Below are 17,782 nucleotides of genomic sequence, written 5' to 3'. Positions count from 1 at the left end.
ATTGTGTAACGGGTCTGGGAGGCGGAACCTCTGAGCTACTATACAAGGGGGCGGTCCTTGTAAGGGAGCGGGTGGCGACCAGGGAAGACGGGCAGGCAGTCACAGCAGGTGACCGGGACAGTCTCTGAGTGAACGGGCTGGAGGTCACGGCAAGTGACCGGGGCAGTCTCTGGATGAACGGGCAGGAGGTCACGGCAAGTGACCGGGGCAGTCTCTGGGTAAAGGGTAGGTACGACCTGTGATGGCAGAGCCTCCAGGTAGGCTAGCAGGCAGATGGTAGATGTGTGCTCCCAGGTGAGCAAGCGAGAGTCTCTGGAATGGCAGGTGGTCACAGCACGTGACGGCGGAGCCTCCAGGTAGGCTAGCAGGCAGGTAACAGGTGTGCGCTCCCAGGTGAGCGGGCAGGAGTCTCTGGAATGGCAGGTGGTCACAGCACGTTACGGCGGAGCCTCCAGGTAGGCTAGCAGGCAGGTAGCAGATGTGCGCTCCCAGGTGAGCGGGCAAGCTGGTCCATAGACAGACTGACAGGAGTTGGAGGGCAGACCGTCGGACCTCAGGCTAGCAGGCAGGTAGCAGAGGAGCGCTCCCAGGTGAGCGGGCAAGCTGGTCCTTAGACAGACTGACAGGAGTCGGACCTCAGGCTAGCAGGCAGGTAAGCAGAATATCAGGCAGGAATCAGACAGCAAACTGGCAGGAATCTGGCAGGTAACTGGCAACGGGACCTGAGGGCTGAAGCAGAGTAGTGAACAGTGCAACAACATTGCTCGGGCACCTCCATTTTGGAGGAGGTGCCTTATATATGGTGAAGTCCTCCGGCCATTGGCCGGGAACTCCTTAGGACGGCGCGCGCGGCCCCTTTAAGAGGGAGGGAGCGCGCGCGCGCCCTAAGCACAGTGGCCGGGAAGGAGCGCGCGCTGCCAGCAGAGCGGGAGGAGGACGCCGGGCTCGGAGCAGAGGGGTGAGGGGAACAGCGTCCCTGCCTAGCAGAGGGCAGGGACGCCGGCGCTACAGTACCCCCCCCTTTAGGCCCCCCCTTTTTTAAGCCAGAGAGAAATTTAGCTAGGATGAGAGGGGCATGGATGTTCTCCCGGGGCTCCCACGTTCTCTCCTCAGGACCAAACCCCTTCCAATCTACTAGGAAAAAGGTCTTCCCTCTTACCCTTTTGGTGGCCAGAATGTTCTCTACCTCAAACTCGTTTTCAGCGGAAACCGGAGCAGGAGGCGTACCTGTAGACTTGGAAAAAGAGTTAAGTACCACAGGTTTGAGGAGAGATACATGGAAGGAGTTAGGGATCCGCAAGTTGGCCGGGAGTTTCAATTTATAGGCCACCGGGTTGATCTGACTGATGACCTCCAGAGGACCGATGAACCGAGGCCCTAACTTATAGGAAGGAATCTTGAGCCGGACATACTTGGACGAGAGCCAGACCTTATCCCCTGGACGGAATTGAGGAGGATCCAGACGTTTTTTGTCAGCATGTCTTTTCATACGCTCGGATGACAGAAGGAGTGCGGATCGGGTACTCTCCCATATGGAGGAAAATTTGTTAACAAGAGATTCCGCAGCCGGATTGTCCACCGAGGTGGAGACGGGAAATGGGATCCGAGGATGCTGACCGAAGACAACAAAAAACGGGGATTTGGAGGAAGATTCGCTCTCGTGATTGTTGTAAGAAAATTCGGCCCATGGCAGGAGATCCACCCAGTCTGAATGGTGGGCATTAACGAAGTGCCGGAGGTAACTGGTCAGGTTCTGATTGATCCGCTCCACTTGACCATTAGATTGTGGGTGGTAAGCGGAGGAGAAGTCCAGGGTGACGTCTAGCAGTTTACAAGTGGCTCTCCAGAAGCGTGAGGTGAACTGTACCCCACGATCCGACACGATGTGGAGGGGCAGGCCATGAAGACGGAAGATGTGGCGGATAAAGTCTTTAGCCAGCTCGGGTGCAGACGGGAGGCCTGGCAGTGGAACGAAATGAGCCATCTTGGAAAAGCGGTCAGCGACCACCCAAATGACTGTACAACCGGCAGAGACGGGGAGATCAGTTATAAAGTCCATTGCTATATGCTGCCAGGGGGCAGCAGGTACTGGGAGCGGAAGGAGGCGACCGGCTGGCAGATGTCTCGGAACCTTGTTGCGGGCGCAGGACACACAGGCAGAAACAAAGTCTATTACGTCCTTGTGCAGGGTAGGCCACCAGTAGTGCCGGGTAATAAGCTGGAGGGTCTTTTTCTGACCGGTGTGGCCAGCTAGTTTAGACGAGTGACCCCAGTGTAGGATCTTCTCCCGATCAGGTACTGATACGAACGTCTTACCGGGAGGGAGACGATTTAGACTCACGGGAGCCACCTGCATTACTCTGGCGGGATCGTGATGTGTTTCGGTTCCTCCTCGAGATCAGACACCAGAAAGGATCGGGACAAGGCGTCCGCCTTGATGTTTTTGTCAGCCGGGCGAAAATGAAGAATAAAATCAAAGCGAGCAAAAAACAAGGACCACCGAGCTTGGCGCGGGTTAAGTCTCTGGGCATGCTGGAGGTAAGCCAAGTTCTTGTGGTCAGTGTAAATTATTACCGGGTGAAGAGCCCCTTCGAGCAGGTAACGCCACTCCTCCAATGCCAGCTTGATGGCCAATAACTCTCGATCTCCTATGGAATAGTTGCGCTCAGAAGAGGAGAAGAGTTTGGAGAAGAAGCCACAAGTTACCATTCTCCCGGAAGATGATTTTTGGGTAAGTACCGCTCCGGCTCCAGAGGAGGAGGCGTCAACCTCCAGGAAGAACTGCTTGTTGCCATCTGGGCGATGCAGCACCGGGGCGGAAGAGAAGGCCTGTTTTAAGGAAAGAAAGGCCTCCTCTGCTTCGGGCGGCCACTCTCTGGGATTAGTGCCCTTACGGGTGAGCGCGGAAATTGGGGCAGTCCGGGAAGAGAAGTGCGGTATGAAGAGGCGGTAGTAGTTGGCGAAGCCCAGGAACCGCTGGATGGCCTTCAACCCCTCCGGTCGGGGCCATTTCTCGATGGCAGACAGCTTCTCTGGATCCATTCGAAGGCCGGTCTGAGAAATAATGTAGCCCAAAAACGGAAGCGAGGTCTGCTCAAAGAGGCACTTCTCATATTTAGCGAAGAGGTGATTCTGCCTGAGCCTGAGCAGGACCTGACGAACGTCTCTCCGGTGAGTCTGGAGATCCGGAGAGAAGACCAAGATGTCGTCCAGGTACACCACTACGCAGGAGTAGAGAAGGTCCCGGAAGATGTCATTGACCAACTCTTGAAAGACGGCAGGAGCGTTACAGAGACCAAAGGGCATTACCAGATATTCATAGTGGCCGTCCCGGGTGTTGAATGCAGTCTTCCATTCATCCCCTTGACGGATACGGACCAGGTTGTACGCCCCACGGAGGTCCAGTTTGGTGAAGATTCTAGCCCCCCTCAGACGATCAAATAATTCTGGAATGAGCGGAAGGGGGTACTTATTCTTCACCGTGATCTGGTTAAGGCCTCTATAGTCTATACAGGGACGGAGAGAGCCGTCCTTCTTTTTTACGAAAAAGAAGCCTGCTCCCGCCGGGGAGGTAGATTTCCGGATGAATCCTCTGGCCAAATTCTCCTCAATATATTCGGACATCGACCGGGTCTCAGCAGCGGACAATAGGTAAATACGCCCACGGGGAGGCGTAGTACCGGGTAACAGGTCGATAGGACAGTCGTATGGTCTATGAGAGGGTAATGTCTCTGCCTCCTTTTTATTAAAGACATCAGCAAATGACCAATAGGGAATCGGAAGTCCAGGTAGATTAGTTGGGGTAGGAGAAGGACGGGCGGGATGAACAGGAACCAAACAAGTCTTATGACAGTCCTGTCCCCAGCGAAGGACTTCTCCGGTCTGCCAGTCAAGCACGGGTGCATGTCTCTGGAGCCAAGGTAGACCTAGTAAGAGGGCGTGAGAGAGTCCAGGCAGAACATGAAAAGAGATGCTCTCAGAATGCAGCATTCCCACCTGCAGAGTTACGGATTCGGTGATGACTTGGATGGGACGTGGTAAGAGGCCCCCATCCACAGCAGCGACAGATAATGGTATAGCCAGAGGTTTGGTGGGAATGCGGTATTTTTCTACCAGGGACTGTGAAATAAGATTCCCGGCCGCTCCAGAATCAAGTTGGGCTAGTTTGAAATAACGATTCTCCCCGCAGATAATTGAGACTGACAGCAGCAGAGATGGAGAGGATTTATTCTTGTCTAGGTCGACCTCTCTGAGCGAACCTAGACACAGGCGTTTCCCGACCTCTCCGGGCAGGTACGGATCCGGTGCTCCTTACTGCCACAGTAGAAGCAGCTCCCCTCGGCACGGCGTAAGTCCTGACGGGTTTTGACCATCTTGGTCTCCCTCAGGAGAGTGTACCTGGGGAGAAACGGAGGGAGTGACGGATCTCTGAAAAGTAGGAGCTAGACGTGGAAACCTCCTCTCACGGGTGACTTCTTTGGCACGCTCCTGGAACCGTAGGTCAATCCGGGTGGCAAGAGTTATTAGGTCATCGAGAGTGGTAGGAATGTCTCGACCGGCAAGTTCATCTTTAATACGGCCGGACAGACCCTCCCAGAAGACAGATACCAGAGCGTCGTTATCCCAGGCCAGCTCCGAGGCAAGGGTACGGAACCGTATGGCATATTGGCCCACGGTGAGACTTCCCTGACGGAGGCGTAGCAGAGATGATGCGGATGAGGTCTTCCGTCCAGGTTCGTCGAAGACTTTCTGGAAAGCCGTGAGAAAGGCAGGCAAGTCGGACACCAGGGGGTCTCCTCTCTCCCATAGAGGATTTAGCCAGGCCAGGGCCTCCCCGGTGAGATGGGACATGATGAAGGCAATTTTGGCCCGGTCGGAGTTAAACTGGTGGGACAGGAGTTCAAAGTGCAGGGTGCACTGATTTATAAAGCCCCGAGCCTGAGCGGAGTCGCCTCCGAAGCGAGGAGGTGCAGAAAGCCGGGGTCCGGGGTAGGATACCATAGTATTGGTGGGCAGCGGAGCTGCCGGATTGCGAGTCATGGCTCTGGCGATGGTTGCTGGTGGAGCAGTCAGAGTGTCCAGGCGAGTATTGACATTCCGCAGGTGACCCAGGATGGACTCCTGTTGGGACCTCTGACGGGACAGTTCATGACACAGGTCCGAGAGTGAGGGAGCTTGGGTGCCACCGGGTTCCATGGCCCGAGCAAACTGTAACGGGTCTGGGAGGCGGAACCTCTGAGCTACTATACAAGAGGGCGGTCCTTGTAAGGGAGCGGGTGGCGACCAGGGAAGACGGGCAGGCAGTCACAGCAGGTGACCGGGACAGTCTCTGAGTGAACGGGCTGGAGGTCACGGCAAGTGACCGGGGCAGTCTCTGGATGAACGGGCAGGAGGTCACGGCAAGTGACCGGGGCAGTCTCTGGATGAACGGGCAGGAGGTCACGGCAAGTGACCGGGGCAGTCTCTGGGTAAAGGGTAGGTACGACCTGTGATGGCAGAGCCTCCAGGTAGGCTAGCAGGCAGATGGTAGATGTGTGCTCCCAGGTGAGCAAGCGAGAGTCTCTGGAATGGCAGGTGGTCACAGCACGTGACGGCGGAGCCTCCAGGTAGGCTAGCAGGCAGGTAACAGGTGTGCGCTCCCAGGTGAGCGGGCAGGAGTCTCTGGAATGGCAGGTGGTCACAGCACGTGACGGCGGAGCCTCCAGGTAGGCTAGCAGGCAGGTAGCAGGTGTGCGCTCCCAGGTGAGCGGGCAGGAGTCTCTGGAATGGCAGGTGGTCACAGCACGTGACGGCGGAGCCTCCAGGTAGGCTAGCAGGCAGGTAGCAGATGTGCGCTCCCAGGTGAGCGGTCAAGCTGGTCCATAGACAGACTGACAGGAGTTGGAGGGCAGACCGTCGGACCTCAGACTAGCAGGCAGGTAGCAGAGGAGCGCTCCCAGGTGGGCGGGCAAGCTGGTCCTTAGACAGACTGACAGGAGTCGGTAGGCAGACCGTCGGACCTCAGGCTAGCAGGCAGGTAAGCAGAATATCAGGCAGGAATCAGACAGCAAACTGGCAGGAATCTGGCAGGTAACTTTCAACGGGACCTGAGGGCTGAAGCAGAGTAGTGAACAGTGCAACAACATTGCTCGGGCACCTCCATTTTGGAGGAGGTGCCTTATATATGGTGAAGTCCTCCGGCCATTGGCCGGGGACTCCTTAGGACGGCGCGCGCGGCCCCTTTAAGAGGGAGGGAGCGCGCGCGCGCCCTAAGCACAGTGGCCGGGAAGGAGCGCGCGCTGCCAGCAGAGCGGGAGGAGGACGCCGGGCTCGGAGCAGAGGGGTGAGGGGAACAGCGTCCCTGCCTAGCAGAGGGCAGGGACGCCGGCGCTACACATTGTTCTGGTACAACGCACACATGACGCTTAGCCAGGCCTGCCGATCAGAACAAGCATCAGGGATCCTGGCAGTTAAAAGGAGGTTCACAGAGCTCTGCTCCGGCGGCCATTGACTACTGAAGTAGTCGTTGAACAAGGATCATATCTATTGCAGATTGCTTGAGGTCCCACTGCTGTGATTACCACACTCTCAAGATATGAGCACAGCACCACTCCATTCATTGTCTGTGGAACTCTGGCAGGCCATAGAAATTGAATGGAGCAGCAGTGCACATGCACAGCCATCACTCAAATCCTGTACATAGGTGGTAACTTGCTACTTGGGACAACTCCTTCAAAGGAATTGTCCTACAAACGAGGTGCGGACATATCATTGGTGCAACCTATGGGGCCGCACAGGGGCCCAAGAGATAAAGGGGCCCATTTCTACCTCCAAAGCAGGTGCAATTTTGCATTCTTAGGAGCTCTTGGACTGCAAAGGGCCCATATATTGTTCTTGTACCCGGGCCCTTTTCTGTCTGTATACACCAGTGCTACAAACAACAGGTGATTATATGATGATGCAGGGTCCAACTGCTGGGAGTCCCACCAATCCTGAGGACTGTATTTCACATGTGAATGGAGCATTAGGGCATATGCATGACCGCCGCTCTGTTGACTGCCTATGGCACAGGTGGTCACACATACTGCTGTTCCACAAAACCATAGAAGTGAATGGAGCTGTGGTCACACACTGTGGTGCACTGCTGCTCCATATTGCAGAAATAAGACCCCTGTTCTCATGACTGGTGGAGGTCCCAGCGAACAGACCCCCAGTAATCTTACATTTATCCCCTATCTAATAGATAGCTTATGCTGCATTAGCCAAGTCAGCTCTGTACCATCTATGGGGGTCACTGTATACATTAGAATATTAAATGAAAGTGTTTTTTTTGTGTTTTTTTTCTCTTTAATCAGAGCATTGCCTATGACTGAGCTGTAATTGTGGCTGCAGTTGTGCCTGCATTTTCTTAATATCTTTCAATAATGAAGACCACCTAATAGCACATATAATACCGCTGTATTTAGGCAATGATTTACCAGCATATGGGAAATATTCATTTATGATTACTACATGTGTCCTTTTAATAATAATAGTTTTCTGTACATATTCAGTGTATTCCTGTCTTGTAGGTACCAGAGAACAGAGCTGCATTGCCCCCCAAACCAGGAGGCTTGATTTCAAGTGTTAGTTTCTCACACGGCGCTCCTGGAGCCCCATCAGCATTTCACATTGTCACCTCAAGTAGTCACAGGTCAAACTCTCCGTCCTTTGGTAGCTCCGATGCAAGACACACAGTTGAGCATGGCCAGTCATCACTAGAAGAGCTGCAGGCACAAGTCAAGGAGCTTCGAAGCATCATTGAGACAATGAAGGACCAGCAAAAGTAAGCTTTATTATACCAGATGCCGGCATCCGGGAATTAAAGGACTTGTTCTGATTTAATATTTTTATGTAAAGTTTCAAAAATGTCATGGATGACTTTTTTATAATGTGCAAACCAAATGAATGGCTATCATGTCATACATAGATAGCCCGAGTCCACAAGATGGAGAGCCGCTGCTTGTCAGGGCTCAAAAAAGAGGTTCCCTGGAGGTTGTCCTCTCTAACAGGTTTTCCTGATGAAAGAAACTCTTAAAATGTCATGATACATTGTATTATTTATGGAGTATTTGTTTATTAATAATTAATCCATACCATTTTTTCTCTGAGCGTGAATTCAGTCGGAGCTTATTTTCATCAGATCGGTGCTAAGAGACACTATAATTGTCACAGTCAGTGATTTCCATCTGGCTAAAAGAAGAATGTGCAAAAGACGAAAAACAAATCTGCAATTATGTTCAAAATATCAATTTAGCAGAGAATAGGAAGTAATTAACACAAACTATTCACACTCATCTAATAACAGCCTGTAATGGATGTTATAAGACTTCATTCAGCACATTGGAAGCAGACAATTTTGCTATACGTTCAGAAAATGGACCTTTTCTCTAGATGGATCTAAAGGTGCAGTGAGCAAATGTACAGCCATATACTTAGGTCCATTTACTATTAGCTTCCAGCATTAAAAGAAATGAGTTGAGATGCTGTTTATGACAGGGCAGAATAAAGCCTCAGACTGTGTGACTATATGATTATGTAGCACCCTGAGGATTCGGCTGCTACAGGGGTATTGCACCTCAAGCCAGAGGTGTGATATTCCACTCCCGGGTAAGGATGGAGTGTGGAACTGAGCTCAGTTAGCTGCATGCACTACACACATCCCATTTCCGAGGGACAGACCGATGGTACTCCCACTAGAGAAATGTGCAGGTACGACAGTGTCTGTTCCTGGCTGGAGTGGGAGGGGGGTGGAACATCCCAGTAGTGTAGGGGCAGATAGGGGGAGCAGCCTGGGTAAAGCTAGGAGCTCATTGGGTGCTGGTCACCTGAGCTCACACATAGAGGGAGTATATAAGGTGGGAACCATCTTAGATCAGGGTCAGTCTGTGAGACGTCAGTCTTTTGTAGAGGTTTGGTCAGTCTGAGAGAGCCTGAGAAGCAGAGAGAGAGGAGAAAGAAGGACCCAGAAGGGGGAGAAGAGGGAACTCCAAGAACCCAAAATTAGATCAGAGGGTGAAGAGTTGGCAACAGGGTACCGGATCCCAAGCTGGTGGAGGCTACAGCACACCTTAGCCAGAGACCGGAGGTCGTGGGCAGGATCTGCCACGACCACCCACTAAATCCACCCGGAAGGCAAACCAAGAATAGGGTCAGGGAACCCAGAGACAAGGGTTTACCAACAAGAGGCCCGAGGGAGCCGGACTTAGGTGGATCCCTGGTGGGGAAGGCCAGAGAGAAGGACAAGTCAGAAAGGGAGCTCAGGACCACGCTCCAGAATCACCTGGGGGTTGGCCGAGTCCAAGACCTGGTGGACGCAGCACGGCTCGGGCGGTCACTTAAGGCCAGAGTGACCACAAGAACAGCAGTAAGTAAAAACCCTGAACTGCACAGCCCGGCTCGGAGTCTTCTTAACATCCACACTGCACCACCACTACCACCATCCTCTACACCTGACCCCCTGAGGCTATACCCCTCCCGTTGGGGGTTATACTACCAGAGCTGCACAAGCACCACCAGCCTCAGCGGACCCTGCTGCAGCGGCGGCCGTATTGACTGCAAATCAACGGGTGGCGTAGTCGACACAAAGAACACTAATAACATCTGTAAGGACTGCCACACACTGAGCTTGACACCCTGGGCACGGACCGGGTCACCGCCACTCGGAGACTGCAACCCCCATCTGATCCGGCTCCGGGTATCCCCCAAACAACACTGGCCCAGGGGGCGCGTCAATTATATTTTTGCTATAGTTTTTCATACTTTTTTACATTTAGTACATCACAGTTTGCAAGTTCCGTGAATGTACCTATCTTTCTTCTGCTGGTATATAGTGAGATCCACTGGGAATCTAAAACATTGGGACAGTGCTCTAATAGGAGAAAAAGAAAAATGAGATCTTGTACAGTACAAGGTGTAGAAAAGGGCTCCCCAACCTGTGGCTCGCAGACCTATAATGTGTGGCTCGCGGCTGTGTGTCAGCTTGTTGCCTTAGCACCATGTCTAACAAACAGATATGAAGAGCAGGTCTCTAGTTCCTGACGTTTGTGGATAACCCCATACAGAAGAGCAGGTCTAGATGCACATATATAAGAGGTTGTCCACTACTAGGACAACCCTTTATCACTCTGAATGTTTGCCCTCGTTAAAATAAAAACCCCTGTCCTCACCTCCCGTGCTGGCGCAGTTCCAGTGGTGTCGGCACTCACGTTCTGGGGCTCTCGTGCGGTTATGTCACGTGAGCCCTGCACCATATCAATACTGGTGTCCTAGTCCTAGTAGTGGACAACCCCTTTAAGAGTTGGAGAGATAAATGAAGTCTGGAGATGAGACTGGAGATAAGATGATACTGCTAGTTAAAGGGTTGCTTGAAGTTGGATGCAATAATGTGGTGGGAGTGCCTGCTGCGAGAATACCGAATATGAGTGCGGTGAGAACCCCTGTATGTAAGCACACTGCCTTGGTTTTATTTCTATGGGGAAGTTCTGGCTGTTATTATACCAGTAATGGGGCTCTGGGTGTAACTACTGTGGGATAGGGAGCGGGATCTGGATGTCACTAGTCGGGGGGCTCTGGATGTTGCTCATGACCCTCTCTCAGAGCTGAATGCGATTCCCAAGGTAAGAAATGTTGGGGATCACTGATCTAGAATAACTCAGGCCTGAGTGCAAAGGGGGGGTAGATTTCTTGATGGTAGTGACTGTAGACATCACTATGGCGGAGCATTTGGGACAGACTAGTTCTTTCTTGGTAGTGAAATTCTGGGATGCATGATATATTATAATCTATACAATCTGTGAGTTCTATTTGCCAACGATAGGTAGCACCAAAGTAATTAATTTCAATAATTTAAATGGATGGTCAGTGGAACAAAAACGTCTTTATATTTAGTGCCATATTAAAATGCGAGAAGGATGGAGTAAATTGAAATATAAGACAGTGGAGTCTCTTGGCTAATGTGATGTAGTGTCTGAAGCAGGTCGTATAGTCACTGAGCATATCACCAGACCAGCAATAAGGAGCCTGGTGTATCTGGCAGCAGAGTAGAGGAGATGATAGGGTAGCACATGTAACTATGGCACAGCAGGGATTGACCTAGGTGTGATTATAGTGGACGCACATAAATACATAACTGATTGGTTCAGTTGATTCTCACTTGGTTGCCTGAGTCTCTCCTGGAGATGAATACTGTGTCGCATCTCCTCCTAGGGATCCAGTACAATCACCATAGTGGGTAATCCTTTTGTGGACTGTCACTGCCATGTCTCCTCAGAACCTGCCCCCTTGGGTATTTCCAGCCTCAGAGGTCTCGCAAGCCAAACAAACCAAACTCCAACCCAAAGATGAAGGGTTTTTTAGGTGGTAGGTGTAGGTTGTACCACTGGTATCTTGCAATGGGGTGAGAGCTCAACTATGAATTTGAGGCTTCAGCATCAGAATTATTCAGATCCTGTCCAGACTAGGCTTGAAACATTGGTCCATGCGTAAGCAGTAAATTCATGGGCTCTATGCTTAAACATATGTAGGCCTAGGATTATTAAGAGGCTCAATGTGGAACCCAGGATGATGTGTCCACATCAGCTGACTGTTTTTTTTTATATATATTTGTTTTTTTTGCAAATGAGCATTTGTCATCTGAACATTTGTTGCTTTTCTGGTGAACATTTGTCTGTGTCCAATATAAGCACAGGGTGATATATTAGATGAAAATTATCTGAAAATAAGATGCTTCTCCCTATGTATTATTCAGTATATGCAAATAAGACTGTGAAATAGATAATCTGTGGAGCACATATCATCTCAGATCTCAGCACAGCTTACCCCAAGCAGTATTTCAGGAGTCAGATTCCTACTCAAACTATTTGGTTATTCGGATTCTCCACATGTTTCATTGTCCTTGTTCTTCACTTTGCCGCCTTTTAAAGTATAGTTTAGTATACTCGAGGTTACCCCAGAAAATTAATTCCATCATTCTTGTATTTTTATTTTAGAAAAGAAATAAAACAATTACTGTCCGAGCTGGATGAAGAAAAGAAGATTCGTCTTCGATTACAGGTACACAATATTTGACTTGAAGCCCTTCCGAAATAGTAGTTTGGAAATGTATGCTGTAGTTGTGCTCTGACCACAGGTTCCAGTGATATGATAAAAGTCTGAAATTCTCAGAGTCCTGTTAGTACATCATCAATCATAGGCTTACTCATTAAAACGGTGTAAAGAAAATCCAGTTGTCTTTCTTCAATAATATACTTTTTATTAAGGGATGTTTTACAAAAGAAGGGAAAGGGAAAATAAAATATGATAAAGACAGTATAGTAGTATTACAACAGTTACATCATCCTAACAAAACTTTTAACTTGGAGGAAAAATCTGGAAAAGGATAGCCGGAGAGGAAGAAAGGAAAGAAAGGAAGGAAAGGGAGAGAGGAATGGGATGGGGAAAAAAGGGAAGGATGAATGAGGAAAACAGGGGAAAGGGAGGTGAAAACAAAATAGATCATCTATAGTATAAATCCTTGTTATGGCATCACAGGATTTCAGTTTAATTATGTTAAAATAATAAATGATTTGTATACTTTCTGGCTAAAAGATGTTATTTGTTTGGAGAGGTATTCTTATTCAGGGAAAAGTATCCAGTATCCAGATCCAGAAAGACCATATAGAATAGTATTTCTTAAGAGAGCTGTTTCTTAACGCATAGGAATGTTCTAAAGAATTGTGAACTAACATCTTATCTATAATTTCTGAGATAGTAGGAACATTAACTGACTTCCATTTAGATTCAATAAGTAGCTTTGTTATAGCCAATATATGAATGGAAATATGTTTTATCTTCTGTGGGAGTAAATTTGAGTCAAGAGATAGAAGGGCTAGTTGTGGTGAAATATTAACTGTAGAGTTGTTGATTTTATTCAACAATTTAAAGATCTCTTTCCATATTAATGCAGCTTTAGAACATGTCCAAAAGATATGAAATACCGTATTTTTCGGACTATAAGACGCACCGGACCATAAGATGCACCTAGGTTTTAGAGGAGGAAAAAAAAAAGTAATTAAGCAAAAAATGTGTTCATGATGCACTTTCAAGGGGGAGGGGGTCTTCTGCTGACACTGGTATAGGGGTAATGTCCCCCAATTCTGACAATATCCCCCATCCTGGTATATATGTCTCTCCCCTTCCTTTTATACGTGGTCCCCATCCCCATCCTGGTATGCCTGACATCCCTCCATCCTGGTATGCATGGCACCCCTCATCCTTATCCTGGTATGTATGGCACCCCTCATCCCTGTCCTGGTATGCATGGCACCCCTCATCCCTGTCCTGGTATGCATGGCACCCCTCATCCCTGTCCTGGTATGCATGGCACCCCTAATCCCTATCCTGTTATGCATGGCACCCCTCATCCCTATCCTGGTATGCATGGCACCCCTCATCCCTATCCTGGTATGCATGACACCCATAATCCCTATCCTGGTATGCATGGCACCCCTCATCCCTGTCCTGGTATGCATGACACCCATAATCCCTATCCTGGTATGCATGGCACCCCTAATCCCTATCCTGGTATGAATGGCACAGCAATCCCCATCCTGGTATGCATGGCACAGCAATCCCCATCCTGGTATGCATGGCACCCCTAATCCCTATCCTGGTATGCATGGCACCCCTCATCCTTATCGTGGTATGTATGGCCCCTCATTCTAATCCTGGTATGTATGGCCCCCTCATCTTTATCCTGTTATGTATGCCGCCCTCAGTGTTATCCTGGTATGTATGGCCCCCTCATCTTTATCTTGTTATGTATGGCCCCCTCATCTTTATCCTGTTATGTATGCCCCCCTCAGCATTACCCTGGTATGTATGGCCCCCTCATCCTTACCCTGGTATGTATGGCCCCCTCATCCTTACCCTGGTATGTATGGCCCCCTCATCCTTATCCTAGTATGCGTGGTCCCCCTAATCCCTATCATGCTGCACATTAAAAAAAAAACTCTCCTACTCACCTTTCTTCTCTCCTCCAGCGCTTCGTCCTGCCTGCCCACACTGATCTCTCCATGTGAGCCGCGCATGGCGTCACTACCATGTGCAAGGAGAGATCAGCTGCCGGAAGTCACTGCTCCCAATGCCGGTACTGTGTGCACGGGGAGCAGTGACTTCATGCTCCTTCATAGCCGACACACATCGTAGCCGCGCTGCGGCTCCTGCTGCTGCCGGGCTACCGCGTGTGCCCGCTTATTAAAGGGCATAAATATTCACCCCATCTCCATGCCCATGGGCGTGGAGAGAGGTTGAATATTCATGCCCTTTAACAGCGGGCACAGGCGATTCCGGCAACAGCAGGAGCCGCGCTGCGGCTACACTGTGTGCTGCTATTAAGGAGCGTGGGGAGCACTGAATATTCATTTTCTTTAGCAGCGGGGACAATGTAGGCTGCAGCGGGCGGCTGCTGACTCCTGTTCCCCGCTCCTTCACCGCTACTGCTCCCCCCACAACCCACATATATATACACCCCCCCCCCCTTCAACATTCGGACTATAAGACGCACCCTCCATTTTCCTCCAAAATTTTGGAGGAAAAAAGGGCTTCTTATAGTCCGAAAAATACGGTAAGTTGGCTTTTTGTCCACAGTATCTCCAACATGAATCAGAGTAGTCCACAAAGGCTTTCTTTAGTCTGGCTGTACAATTCCTCTTCTGGAAGATTATGAAAAGTTTTTAGGGAGAGGAAGTCTATAATTGATTCGTTTAAAGTGGCGACCATGAAATCCCAGTTGATGCGAACAAATGTCTTTTCGGCTTCTAAAGATAGTAGTATGGAAGACAATTTTTGTTTTTCCACATATATAAGTAAATTTAAAAGTCTTCTTGTGTCATCTGAGGCTTGTCTTCCCTTAATAAAACCCTACTTTATCAGAATGAATTAGTATAGGCATAATTTTAATGAATCTTTCAGATATTAGCTTAGCGTATATTTTCAATGTCTGTATTTAGAAGAGATATCGGCCTTTGGTTCGACATCTCCTCAGAATTACTATTTTGTTTAGGTATAACAACAATGGTGGCTATTAGGGATTCATTTGAGAATAGGCCATTGTTGGTCGCTTGATATAACAGAAGTTAGGGGGTTAGAGAGATGATGTCTAAATAATTTATAATATTCGGTGGGTATTCATCAAGTCCGGGGGATTTATTTTCCGGCAATTTCTTGATGGCAATATCAGTTTTGTTAGTAGAGAAAGGGGAATTTAATCATTTAATTTGCTCTGAGTTTAATTGCGGGAGTTCTTCTGAAAGGAAATTATTTATTCATTTAATATTTAATTGGGTAGTTTCTTTATCGTCTTTCAGATTGTATAGGGAAGAATAAAATGTAGCAAATTGTTCCACTATAGCTTGCGGGTGTATGTAGTTGATTCCATCTTGGATTTAAGTTCAGCTCTAAGACTTATTATGGCAAAGTGAGTTTTTTTCCGTCGGATTTTGTTGTTGTTTTGCCACTGCCTTGCTAATCTTTTGGGTGATTTTTTTTTATATATTTTCTTTTGTTTTCCTTTTGTGTTGTGCATTGAGTTGGATAAGGATCCCTCTAAGTACTGCCTTATGGACATCTCAAATACTAGTATTTGCGCAATAAAATAATGATGTAGCCACTTATGGTTAGACCTTTAAAATGAATTTACTCTGAGGGTCTACTTTTCTTCCTTGTTCTGGATTGTGACCATTCTCAGACATATTTCGTCTGTCCTTTGGGTCTTGAATAAGGTTGGCTTTTCCATTGAAGAAGACTATGAGTCTAGCAGAAAAACACCACTATACGAAATGTTATTCGCTCTTAAGATGCTAGTTATGCCAGCAAAGGATTTTCCTAGCATATCTCTTTTGAGAAGTCCAGAAATATTTTTATTGACTGGTAAGGAGGAGGTAGATATTAATTTTTCTTTAGATAGTCCAGAAGGCGACCGGTCCTTAGTCTGGAAGAAATGTATTCTCGCAATCGCTTCTCTTGAAGTGTCTCCTGACAGAAAACTAGGTTTTGGTAGCCTATGGGCTCTGTCTGTTGTCAGTTCTGCATTAGGAACCGATGGTAGTGTTTTATATATTAAGTCTTTAATATATGGAGCCATTTGTGACGGGGAAACATTCTCAAGTATTCCCCTAAATTTTAGATTGTTCCGCCTGTTGCGGTCCTCTAAATCTGTAAGTTTTAATTTTAATGTTTTAACTTCGCTTTTAAGTAAACAATGATCCTTTTCCAAAGCGTATTGTCTGCCAGATATGGGGATTTTACTTTTTTATTTGTGTCATTGATTTTCTGATTAATATCTTTTCAGTATTGGATTTAGGCTTTGGAATCCATTGACCATAATTATGTTCAGTTGTTGAATGAAAGATGAATGGAGGTCTAGCAAGTATTTTTCTGATGGAGAAAGATTAACGGGTTTCTCTTTTATTAAAATTGTGTTTGCGTTGTCACTATATCTATTAATGGGTATCAGAATAGGAGACATATCAGGAGAAGTTGTATGGTCCCTTTTAGGTCTATGTTTAGAGGGGGTCAAATTGGGAGATATGTCCTCTGAACCATCATCTGTTTCAGATGAGTGTAAGTCCTTTTTATTATCATTGTTACCCTTTATGCCACTTGCCTGCTTCTTTCTTTTATTCCTTGTATGAGATCCACCTAATGTGAACGATGTGTCCATATTAATAGGGGCAGTACGGGAAGTATGTGTAATAATATTATCAGACAGTTCCTCATCTTTGCCTGTCATCATTTATCTTGGAGCTGCGCTGTATGCTCAGTATCCAGAAGCTCTGCTATTAAACAGCGTGATTGCGGCGCGTTGCTAGTGTCTGTCAAGAGGGGATTCTCCAAGTGCAGGGACTTCTCCTGAGCTGGTAAGTAGCCCGGCTTCTGAATGACATTGGCGCTGCCCGCTCTGTTGCTGGCACGGCGCTCCGTGTCATTAGTGAGGCGTGCGGTGCTGCTCCGGGGTAGAGGGAGTTTACTCTCTGCTGCTCTTCAGTGATTCCTGTCAGCGCTGGGCTTTTGCTTCCCACGGTGAGTTCCTTTCTTTTTACCTCAGGTGGAGGTAGTGGTCCCATTGGATCTTGATGGTGGGCCTCAGAGGTGGGTCCAGGACTATCTTGAAGGTCCAGGGGGTTCTTCTTTTCTTTGTACAAGAAACAGTTGTTGCTCTAAACATTCTCTATCCATTTTTATTCCAGATGGATGTCAATGAAATTAAGAAATCTCTACAATCCAAATGAGAACAATGGACATGTCACAGCCCACATCAGAAGTCCTACAATCATGAACTTTTCTTCCCTCCAAGGCCAAAATACTTTTGGTGCCAAACGATCTAAAATTTGCCTCAAACGCGACAAGCACAACAGCCGTTCACCTACCAAGGACGCCCTGGTGACTTTTCTAGCTCTCACCCACGTGAATATCGGTGGACTCCACGTTGTGCTCAAGTGTTCCTCCTCGAAACTGCGCATGAAGGAAACTCCGGCAGTTTTACTTCAGAGTGGTACTTTTTTATGATATTTTTCCATGAATAAAGAGTATTTCCAATTGTCTGTTTACAAGCTTTATAATTTTATGGTTGTTTTTTCTTTCCTTTTTTATTACGTCTTTTATCTTGGATTTTCTGAAATCTCTGTGCAGCTGAGTAACCCTTTCCTGTCCTTTCTGTTACCTTCTGAGACATACTATATGGGTTTGGATCTCTGACTGGAAACGTTCATGTGCAAAGTACTGT

At 48.2% G+C, this 17,782-nt stretch overlaps 1 protein-coding gene across 1 annotated transcript in view; it reads left to right on the top strand.

The window, feature by feature from the left end:
* The window catches only part of LOC141219259 (SH3 domain-containing kinase-binding protein 1-like), a 98,086-nt gene extending 80,798 nt beyond the window's left edge, over nt 1–17,288 (top strand). The window contains exons 4-6 of the mRNA XM_073666027.1: nt 7,551–7,804; nt 12,009–12,072; nt 17,247–17,288. Coding sequence (XP_073522128.1) covers nt 7,551–7,804; nt 12,009–12,072; nt 17,247–17,288 — 360 coding nt within the window. The remainder of the gene's footprint in view (nt 1–7,550; nt 7,805–12,008; nt 12,073–17,246) is intronic.
* Nucleotides 17,289–17,782: the final 494 nt, after the last annotated feature.

Source organism: Phyllobates terribilis, unplaced genomic scaffold (assembly GCF_046119375.1).
Source record: "Phyllobates terribilis strain yellow unplaced genomic scaffold, ASM4611937v1 Scaffold_258__1_contigs__length_2716348, whole genome shotgun sequence".
Taxonomy (NCBI): domain Eukaryota; kingdom Metazoa; phylum Chordata; class Amphibia; order Anura; family Dendrobatidae; genus Phyllobates; species Phyllobates terribilis.
This window is presented reverse-complemented; position numbering and strand designations above follow the sequence as displayed.